This window comes from Rhagoletis pomonella, unplaced genomic scaffold (genome assembly GCF_013731165.1).
Source record: "Rhagoletis pomonella isolate Grant_MI unplaced genomic scaffold, Rhpom_1.0 Rhpom_scaffold_00012, whole genome shotgun sequence".
In the NCBI taxonomy this organism is placed as follows: Eukaryota; Metazoa; Arthropoda; class Insecta; order Diptera; family Tephritidae; genus Rhagoletis; species Rhagoletis pomonella.
Genome location: NW_023458566.1, coordinates 14326578 through 14337995, shown reverse-complemented (window position 1 = coordinate 14337995; position 11418 = coordinate 14326578). Strand labels below are relative to the sequence as shown.

General features: G+C 31.9%; 1 protein-coding gene across 3 annotated transcripts in view; it reads right to left on the bottom strand.

Moving 5' to 3' along the window:
* Positions 1-421: 421 nt before the first annotated feature.
* Positions 422-11418, bottom strand: part of LOC118747901 (vesicle-associated membrane protein 2) — a 19692-nt gene continuing 8695 nt past the window's right edge. Inside the window, exons 4-7 of one of the 3 annotated variants that reach the window (XM_036482110.1) lie at positions 11332-11418; positions 10684-10842; positions 10549-10600; positions 422-1534 (exon numbers count right to left, since the gene is read on the bottom strand). The exon at positions 11332-11418 is cut by the window's right edge and continues 1 nt beyond it. In XM_036482110.1, the coding sequence (XP_036338003.1) occupies positions 1365-1534; positions 10549-10600; positions 10684-10842; positions 11332-11418 (468 nt within the window). In that variant the 3' untranslated portion in view covers positions 422-1364. Of the gene's footprint in view, positions 1535-4734; positions 5235-9600; positions 10017-10548; positions 10601-10683; positions 10843-11331 lie in introns of those variants that run through there. The other 2 variants (XM_036482109.1, XM_036482111.1) reach the window with 2 other exon arrangements.

Genomic DNA, 11418 nt, shown 5'->3' with positions numbered 1-11418 from the left:
TAACTTGCTTATATTTATTTGTTTTTCTACTTAAATACATTTTCGCTATGCAACTCAAAGAATTAAATAAAAAAAATATGTATGTGTAATTAACAGCCGGTTTCACCAGCAATTTAAATGGAAAATGATTTTTTATTTTCTGTCAATTTGCATATGAAATTCAAAAAAAAAAATAAAATCATTTTTCACTTAAATTGCTTTCGTAAAAAGTGGCTATAAGTAAACGAAATACAAGCAATGTATAATAAATATATTGATTGCAGCAAATTTTCGAATACCGAAACAATTACAAATATAAAAATTCATAAATTTTTCTGCTAAATTTATTTATTTTCTCGTCACATTAGTTTTTTCTTTTCACATGTTATGTTAATTCCTCCTGCTTTTCTAGCACATTTTTTGTTGTTGTTCGTTTTTATGATTTTTTTTTTTTATAATAATAACACAAGTATTTCCATTTATTTTTGTTATAGTTTAAACATTGGTTTTATTTATGCCCTTTGCCCTCTGGCCGTTGCTCTTTGGTTTTGGTCCCGTATTTTTGTTTATGTTTTTTTTTTGTCATATTTGGCTTTCTCACAAATAATGCAACCATAAACAAATATTTTTCAAATGTCAATATTTTGAAATATTAGTAATTGTTTACTCATTGTTTGAATGTTTTGTTTATTAATTAAGTTGACGTTGTAATTAATTTCGTATGACCAGTTTTTGCATTTTTCTGCTATTGAAATTGTATTGCTGAAAGAATATATTTTTGTCGCTCTTTTGGTGTATGACTGTATTTGTTGTTGCATAAGTGGTGTCCAGCCAGTGCAGCAGCAGATGGGAACTATTGAATTTGGGGTCATCTAACCTCAAAACCACTAAAATTTAATGAAGCAGCAATCAGCTGGTCGTAAAACTTTCTTTTCGAAACAATTGAGCAAAGACCGAGAATTCAATTTAAAAAAAAAAATAAATAAATAATAAAATAAGATATCCATCATAAATAAATAAAATAATAATAATAAAGTGTTCCACACGAAAGGCTAACAAAATTAATTTCGACCCCATAAGCCCATCCACTGCTGCCTGAACAATTCGATAAAATTCATCTCTCAAACCACATTTCCTTATATGCATTGTATATATGTATATAGGAAATTTTGCGCCCTCATTGCTGTTAATGTCCGGCCTGTTTTGAAAACTGTCAGTCAGTTTTCCCCCTTCTTTAGTACTCAGTAGTTTTTCTCTGCTTCTTTTCTTTTACTTCTGTTTTTTTTTTGTTTTTTTTTTTTGTCCATTCTATGTAATGATTATAATTCTTATTTATTTGTTGTTTAGCTTTGTTCACTTTAACTTAGTTGTTTTGAAGAAAAGCTTTATACTGCACCATGTTGCTCTTTGTTGCCATCACTGCCGCCGTCGTCGTCCAATGATGAAGTGCCAGCAGCTGGCGCTTGTGCCTGTGGTGGTGGCGGTGGTGGTGGCATATATTGTGGATACTGTGGATATTGTGGCTGTGTCTCGCCGCCTATTAATCCTAGTTTATCTGTTTGTCGATACGAAATAAGAAATTGAAAAAAAATTAGTTTTCTGTTGTTGTTTTGAAATATTTGCTAAAATGCGTTAAATTTAAATGACATTTAATGAAAATTACATACGATATGAGAACATTTACATATACATATGTACATATGCAAAATACATTGTGCTCGAAATACATTACCATACATACATATACTTAATACTCGTACAAATATGTTTGTAATAAAGAAACGATTGAGTATTTTAAATGATTTCTACTGATGAGTTTTATCTTTTACTTTAATGTTGTTCTGGTCTAGAGTATGATCAACCACACTGTGAAGAAGTAGGTATGTATGACTGGAGCTCACGACAGTATTTTTTGATTTATATTTACATATGTGTACTAGAACGATGCAAGACGGCTTAGGCTACCTTGAAAAACCACCATTATAACCGAAATCCATCGAATCATTTGACTGATAGTTGTGGTATTCATTACGTAAGCAATACCCAAAATATGTTTTTTTTTTCAGGGGCGTCGATCAAATACTGAGTGTAATATCCATTCCTTCTAATGTGGGGAAGGTTTTTTTTTTAAATTGTTGTTGGGGGATGAATAGTACCTAATGAGTTTTTTTTGAAAAGAAACGTCACCAAAGTGGGCTATTGAATTATTTGGCCTGGTCGACGTCGATGTAATTTTTTCGTCAAAAAAAAAGCCGTCATCTGTCCAACTCTGGTTTCGCTGACCACAGTATGTTTGCGAGGAAAACCTTTCCGCAAAAATACTGTGGTCAGCGTTGCTGGCGTTGGACTTTCGAGGTCTATTTTTTGATTAAAAAAATGACATCGACGTCGACAACCGTAATAGGGCCAATTATTATTTTTTTGCTGCGATCCAAAGTTCTATCGCCTAAAGAATCACTGCACCTCAGGATGGAGCTTATAGTAGTTCCATCTCTAACTTTTTTCACTTTAAGGCTACTTACGAGCTCTATATGCCGGAAGCGCGGCAGCCTATAAAACCTTTTCCTTCATATCAGTATTTTATTTGTCAGGTAAATAATCTCTTTATTAGGTATTCTCAGCTAAGATTAAGTAGTCACTTAAAAACCTTTGCTTATGATCTAGTTTTTTTTATTGTTGTACATAGCCGTGAAACACATCAAGAATGGTTGCTTCAGAAGGCGATTTCACACGAGGTGGTTGTTGGTTTGTGAAGTTTTCACGACTCACCGATTTTTAGTCTTCAAAGACCAATTTAAATGTACTTCAAATTTCTCATAACAAAAATAGTAACTCAAAGGCATTCTTTTCGGAACTAATCGTGCATTGTCCGACTGATTAATGGCACACTAGGAGTTTTCAACGGATGTATGCACTTAAATGCTCGCACTATGTTTTCAAGAGGCTTTTAAGCTCACTAATAAGTTCATCTCTTAACTCGTCCATAAGCTCGTGCTCGAAGCCTTATAGATGCCACTATAGGGAGTGATGAATCTTTTAGGTTGTCTATTCACCTTTGGCGTAATGGTTCTTACTGCTTGGGTATCAACCGATCAGATTCGGCTTTTGAGTTTCTCTTAATAAATTTTAAATCGTGATTTTTTTTTCGTCCACTTTATTTGAAATCTGATCTCCAAAAAAGTCGAGCGGATCTGCTTCTTCTGCTTCTGATTTTATAGCTAAGATCAAAGTGGTAAAATCACCTTGACAATACTCTGCTTAGCCGATAACCGTTTTCAATACAACTCTATCTAGTAGCTTATAGACTATCCTTCTTATGAATATAAGCGAATCAAAGCTGTAACAGACATTTCCAAGCTCGTTTAGAACAGGGTTGCAAATCATTCCAAAAGTAAGTGTGATTAGGTTCGGTAGATCGAACAACTTGAAAAAACCTGGTACCGGTACAGGAACCGGTTAGTGACTACCTATGAAGTAATGGTTTAATTTTTTTCTTATGACTTAAAAAGTGCTTCGCTGAAGCGAAATTACCACTTATAGCTTTGTATACATTTCAATAAAAAATACTGCAAAATTGTCTCGGGTTAAAATCGGTTTGCAGCCTAGGTTTTTAGCTTCCTTGCACCTCTTTAAATGTACTAGCGAGCAACCGGATGGCATACGAATTCTTAGGTAGTCTTTAACATTCTTCCACTGAGGGAGATGCTCGTAACGAAGAGTCCACTAGGAGATGGCGTATATATCCTCCATCTTGTTCTTTAAAGACAGCGCCGAAGTGGTGAAAAACTACCTATTGAGTGCCTATGGACCGAGGCTTGGATATGGTACATAACAGGGTGTGGCCACTTTAAAATTTCACGCTGCGTTTAAAATGAAACCGCCAAAAAATACCCGACTAATGTGGTATATTCTAACATCCAATATTTAGGTGGTGCTATCGTTGAAATTTTGTATTTAGAAAGCGAGCCTGAGCGAAACTGATTGTTTTGAATTTTGAATTTTAGTTATAGGGTACTTTTTATGTATAAGTACCAAGGGTTTCAGACTTCCAATTACTGTAAATAGACCAAGCTAAAACTTAGTCCTTGATCTTAGTACCGCAAGGTACCCCCTGGTTGTGTAGCGAGGTCATAAACATATGCCAATATTTAGCTAGCTAAGATCAAATGATGTTAGTGAGAGTCTGGTATAAATTTTTTGGTCACTGTTTATGGGTTTTTTGGTTTCCTTAGAACTGGTTGTTATTTGCAACAAGCTTAGCGTTAGTCTAAGGTATACCTATAGTGGGGAATAGACCTAAAGCTAGTTTCCTTCATTTTTATTTATACATTTGTGAGTCTTGTGTTATTTTCACAAATGTGGCTTAACACCTTCACAATATTTCAGTACGTATTTTTTTTTTGTTGGAAATATGATCTAATGCTTAGCTAAAATAAATACAAAAGTTTTCACGAAAAGCTCTTAATATCATGCAAAGTGCTTGTTAGAAAATACGGTAGATAAATATTTATGTTATGAATTTGTTAGAAGTGTTCGGCGATTCGTTTAGTTTTGTGAGATGAGATGAAGTTGCGTAATCAATCGGATGAAGCAAAATACATAGGTACACACATAAATAAAATATTCAACGCACACTTAAGCCCATAAATATGCAGATATGTAATGCTGATAATTGCTTACAAATTTTTAGAAAGAAAGCTCAATCAACTGTGAATGTAGAAATTTGCTATAAAATTTTGATTCGTTTTTTTTTGTTTGCTTTGTAATTTTTACGTTTTATGAAAATTTTGAATTTTGTTGTGCGAATATTTATTCGTGTACAGCATCTGCATCCGGAGGATTAGCCTCTTCCTCTTCGTGCGTGGGTGTTCTTTGAATGGTGTGTTCGGGTGCGGCGTTGTCGTGTGTAGATTCATGGTCGTGGTCGTGCTCGTGCTCGTGCTCGCGCTCGTGCTCGATTTCCGATTCAGATTCGTTTTCATGTGCGTGCCTATTGTGCATGTGTTTCGATGAGTGATTTTCAGATTCGTTATCAGATTGATTTTCATGTTCCTTTTCGTTTTCAGATGCTGTGGATGTACGTGAATGTTCGGGTGCGTGCTTTTTGTGTGTTTTAGTAGATGATTTTGTGTGTTTGTCAATAGCATAGTTGTTCATGTTGTTATTATTATTGTGATCGGTATGCACGTATTCGGGTTGTGATGGTGCAGAAACTGTTTCATCTACCGCTGAAACGGCTGGTACTACCCATGCTTCTACAATGCAAAATTATGTAAAAACAAAAAAAAAAAAAAGTTGAAAAAGTGCAATTTGAATTTTTGAATATCCAATTTTGAGCAAGTGCTAGATGTGTGTGTGTGTGTGTGTGTGTGTGGTATGCCGTGAAAACGAGTTACGGCTAAAGTTGCGTGAGTAATGAGTATTGAAATAAAAATGTGGCAATGCTAAGTGAACTTAGTGATCTCAAAATGTATTAGAGCTTTTGATGAGCTCAAAATAAAGCTTGTTCTTCTGGCAGTTTTATGGCATTAGCAACCTATTCAATGTTTCGAACTCTCTTAATTTATAATTTATATGATTTTTTTTACCTTTTTTTTTTTTAAAAATTGGATGTGTATTTTTTTGCATATTTCTTAAATCGGTATAAATTTTAATACGTATGTATTTTTAATGCTCGTCTTTCTCTGCAATTTTGAGAACAAACACCAGTATTTAATAATTTTATTTGTAATTATGTACTTTAATGTTTGCGTGAAATGAATAAAATAAATCTGCATGAAAATGAGCTTTAATTTCCTTGGCATTTTATGATTGATCACCGTAGTTTTTACTGTTAGATATCGTTAAACTAACTAAACTTCTTTCGTTTGTTTTTAACTGATTTAAATTTGAACTATGATTTTTTGTTTTAATTTGTTGTGCAAATTTGTGTTTTTTTGTAATATTTATAAAACTTTTTAACGTATTTGTTTTCACACAAGAATTTTAGTATTAAATTCTAGATTTGTAACATTCTAAGGGTTAGTAGCTTTCACATTATGGGGGGGGGGGGTTCAAAAGCGGTTGTTTTAGCAAAAATTCCGAAATACAAATTTGAAAATCATTAATTAAATTAAAAAAAATTCCTTTCATAGCAAAGCAAGTTTTAAAACTTTTAATAAAAACCAATAATAAAATATTAAAAAATTCAAATAAAAATGCATAAAAAATAGTTAACAAATTTAAAAAATAGTTAAAAATGAATAGCCGATCAAAGATAGGAAAATATTTGATCGTCACAATCCACCACTGCACCGTGGTTCAAAATTGGCATTTTCATTTCACAATTCACCGGAGCCTTAATTTTTTACTCAATTTGATTATTTTTATTTTCTTAATGAAAGCTAACAATCGATGACAGCTATAATAAAAACTAGTTGAAAAAAAATTGTAGGGTTACCCCAAACCGAAAAAAAATCACTAGAAAAATTTGAAATGTTTAAAAAAAATTTTCACCAAAATTAAAAAAAAATTAGTTTCTTGAAAAATGTTGGGTATGCAGTTTATAGATCATTAAATTTTAGTATAATAAAGTGCAGTTGGCAATAATTTTTTTCGCTAACGTTTTGAGAGTATCTGCATGCTAAATGGGAAATAAAAGCGTTTCTTATATTATTAAAAATAAACGCGACTTAGCCACTTGAAACTTGCAATTTGTTACACTAAAATTTAATGATTTATTTAACTGCTTGCCAAAAATTTTTATAAAAACCAAAAAAAAAAATACATTTCTGGTGAAAATATTTTTATTACATTTTAAACAATTTTTTATTTTATCTTATTTGTTTTCAAGTAGTTTTTGTTATGTAACATTTATTAACTGGAACAGAAGAATCGATTTTCTCCAAAAGTGCTCCTTGTTCTACCTTTTTTGCTTTTTGCACTAAACAATTTAATACAAACAAACAAAAATTTAAAAATCGGGCTCAACTAGTCTTTCGCCAATTTTATTAGCTTTCATTAAAAAAAATGTATGAAAGTGAGTGAAAAATTAAGGCTTCAATAAAATGTGAACACCAAATGCTAATGTTGAACCACTGTGCACTGGTCAGAAAAGACTTGAGCTTTCGAAGTATTATTTTGAGCACATGGATCACTAAGTGGGCATAAGAGCAAATATTCAAGATCTGCCCATTTCAGGCGGGAAGCTTCTTCTCCTGTAACAATGGATTGGGTTGAATTAAAAACGGGTGTAGACCGAGAGAAATAGAAGCACTCAAGCAAAGCTGTCAATTGTACTTCAGGCCTATATAACAGGGACCGAAAATAACCGTTCAATGTAAAGTTTTTTTTTTTTTAGTGCAAAATCGTTTTTATATTATTGCAAAATTGCTGACTATGACTAAAAGTACGCTTATCATCCAATCGCTCGAGTCCAACCCCATTAGCATTGTATCTCAAGCAGCGAAGCGTTTGAAGTTACGCGAGGCGTTCCCCCTTCAATTTTTTGTGCTGGAACTGTCAGTATAGAAAGTTTAAATGGCACCTTAAAAGAGATTGCATCTATCTTTCCACTGATCTCTTGTTTGTATGTAAGTAAGAAAATTTCATACAAAATGATTCCTTGTAACCTGTATTACCCAGTATTTTAATTTTTGACAGTATTTTTTTATGGATGAATAATCCTACTATGAATAGGAAATTATGCAGAAATATGCAACAATCGATAAAAAAAAATTGAAAAAATTGTTTTACCTGTCATTAGTTTCGAAAATATTCTTATTTTATGTGTAAAAAAAATATTCAAAAACTAAAAAATAAAAATTTTTATATCATATTCCTTTATCGCAGCAAGATATTTATTGCAAGCGGATCTAAGCAGCATCGTTAGTTGGTGATATGAAAATTTTTTGCCACTGAACCTTAAAAAATGTAGTTATGTGCTTCTCTCGAATGTCAGTTCAACTTTTTGTTCAGTATCAATTCCCAATCAGGAACAGGTACCCAATTCCGCCGATTTGTGTATCGCAATGAATTCCAAACAGAAATTCCACCTTCATATTAAAGCTTTAGTCAATAAAGCTACAGGCATATTTGCATTTTTAAAGTGATGGTAAAATGAATTCAGCGATCCTTATGTTACAAAAGCTCCTTTTACAACTTCAGTTAGACCAATATGAGAATATATATAGTTTGGAATTCTTAGTTTTTGCGTTGCAAAATTAACTTTAATTAAATAAAACTACTTAGTCGTCTAAAGCTCTTAATTCTGCCTAAACTTGCAAGACGTCGAGAAATGCTGGATATAATATTTATCTTTAAATTAATGACAGGCTTGATTCTAGCTGAAGTAAATCTTAACGTTCCCGCTCGAATATCAAGACATGTTTGTTTAATAACTATTAGATATAAAAAAATTATGTGTCACTAGCTTGCCCTTTATTGACAAATTTTTGTCAAAAAAAAAACATCAACGGTTCGAGAGTTGAAAATAAAATTCTTAAGCCGAAAAATCAGGCAATATAAAATTAATAAATACTGAGTATGCAGATGAAACTATTATATTTTTAATTTATTGTATTTATAGCGAATAATCAAAAAGTTTGATATTATTTGCTCCTTTCACTTATTTTCATTCATCTGCATACCGATCATAAATGTATGTAGATAAATTCAATCAAAAATAATAAATAAAAATCTTTAACATAATTCTATAACAATAAAGTAATGCTCAATTCAAAATTACACACAATTATGTAGGTGAACGCACACAAGGGGGAAATTAACGTACAAACACACAATTAAACTAACAAACAAACGTCACAAACGTGAATTCTCAACAATACCACTTTGAGCTAAAACACTTTGCTATGAAATGTCAATGTCTCGTCAAAATCACAAAAATCGCGTTCAGATTTGTTTTTTTTTTGCTTCTATGAAGAAGAAGAAATCATCTTACAAAAATCTAGCGCTGAGATTCAGCGGTCGAGTTCTTCACTTAAGTCTTCAGTTTTTACGCTCAGAAGTATGCAACGTATTTTGAAATATTGACATTGCTGCCACGAAAATTTGCTTTGTTTGCGTGTGAAAAAATGTTCACAAAGCTTAATCAGCAATGAAAACGAATAGTTAATAATTAATTTAACATTTTTTGTAAGTAGCCAATGGATGTTTTATGTGGGCTTTTAACTTCAAAAAAAAAATGAAATAAATCATGGAAGACTTGAATATTCTGAATGCGTATTCTTTGGATATTTGCGAGTACTTAAAGCCGAAGCGAACTCGAATGACTCGAGTGAATGTTAATGTGATTACAATGTCCAAAGACAACAACACAATTGCACAATAAAAGCTACTACTACACATTACTAAAGCGTTGTTTGCGAGAGTTTTTTATACTCCCCGCCAAACGAGAATTTTACTCAGCTCATATCGAACCTGTGGTGCAGCTGCCAATTAATTGTACTTGAAATGATTGCAAAGCACTTTCGATGTGATGAAAAGGTGGTTTGGTGACGCACGCTCAATCAATTCAGCTAATTCCAATTATTTATTTACAAAACAGATAATAATAGCTTTGGTAGAATTTTGAATTCCAATATATATTTTTTATTGTTGTTTGTTTTTTGTGTTTTTTTTTTGTTTTCAATTCGTTTGTGCCTTGGTGGGATTGACATGAGTACTCTACTTAATTGACAATTTGATTTTATGAAGCTTGGATTTTCTTCCGATTTGCTTTCTCCGATGAGTGAGTTGATTGATGAATCTCTACTGATTTATTGAGTATACATGGTATGCATGTACATATGTATGTATGTATGTAGGTAGCTAGGTACCACAATTATAGCGTCTGTTACGTTAATATTTATTGCGCGCTGCACTTAAGCACTTAAGCACTTATGAACGCGTGCGAATACGTCTTATTTTACACAATATTGTACTCTTTTGCAATTTCAACTTCGAATTTTATTTTCGAAGAATTTTCAATGCTTGCTTTTGTAATACATAAATTCTTTCGCTTGCTTAAAAATATTTACTAGCACTCTACATAAAATTACCTATAAAAGTAAGATAAAAAAAAGTAAATACAAATATGTGGTAATTACAAAAAAAAAAAAAAAAAAAAAAAATAAGTATGTTGTTGTGTTGATAAATGTGAGCTGTTGAAAATTTAGTGCGCATGTTGGTTGACAAATGTTTTGTGTGCATTTCATTTTGAAAATAAAGGAGATGTATATAAACAGCTAAAGAGAGACATTTTTATATTACATTTTTTTTTTTTAGTACAATAAAAACGTGTGCTGAAAATTATTAAAAAATCCGAAAGACTTTTAAAATAAATTTTCGTTATAAATAAAGTGTGTATTACTATGTAAAACTAATTTATTATATAAAAGTTTTAAAATTGTAAGAAATTGTGCAAAGTTAATCATTCAAAAGTCACTACGAAAATATGTATGTATGTGCGTTTGTCTATTTTTTAAAGACAGTTTTAATATTAGAGTAAAAAATAAAAATTATTTTTGTTTTTATTATTTATATGCATTTTACTAATATTGGTTTTCTGCCAAATAGCACTCGGACACTTACTTGCAATAATGGCCACAACGACTAGTCCAATAATGCCCATAATAATCATCATCTGTTGAACGAGTGGAAAATATATTGTTAATATTTGATATTTAATTAATTTATAATGCATTTTTTTATTTTGCCCCACTGTACCTTCAAATTTTGCAACCAAAATTTTCGTTTTAGTTTACCAGCTTGTTGCTCAAATTGCGAAGCACCCTGCTGTAAGGCATCAGCTCGATCATCCAATTCCGATAGCTTTTGATCTCTCTCAAGCACCTTCTCCACATTTGTTCGCATTATATCGACGACCTTGCGGAATCAATGAAGTAGAAAAATAGGTCAGAATAAAAGGGAGTAAATTGCAAAAAAAACACGAAAAAATCTATGCTAATTATGCAATTTTTCCTTTTTGAAAATAATCAGAATTTTTTTGATTTCTGCAGATGAAGATCAGGCAACTCTGGCAACCACGCTCTCTTGACCGGATCATTAGAATTCAATATCTGGGGCTGGTTATATAAGAGATTCGTCTGAAAGCTAAATATTCCGGTATTCCGGAGACCAAAAATTCTTTGGAAGGTTGTCAGAAAAATTCTCAAAAAAAAAAAAAAGATTTTACCGCTCAGAAGTCTCTGCTTTTAAGTATGTAAAAATATAAAGATACGCAAACATAGCAAACTATTTTTATTTCTTTTAGAGCCTTCATGTTTTGGTGAAAAATTGAATGGATTTTTTTTTTCGTTTCTTGAAAAGTTCATTTCAAATTTTTTTTTAGAAATCCATTTTCCTTTGACTCACCTCATCGACTTGTGCCTGCGTCTGCTGTAACCGCTTTTGTGCAGCAATCTGTTGAGGATTGCGCGGTCCACCGACAATCTCACCATC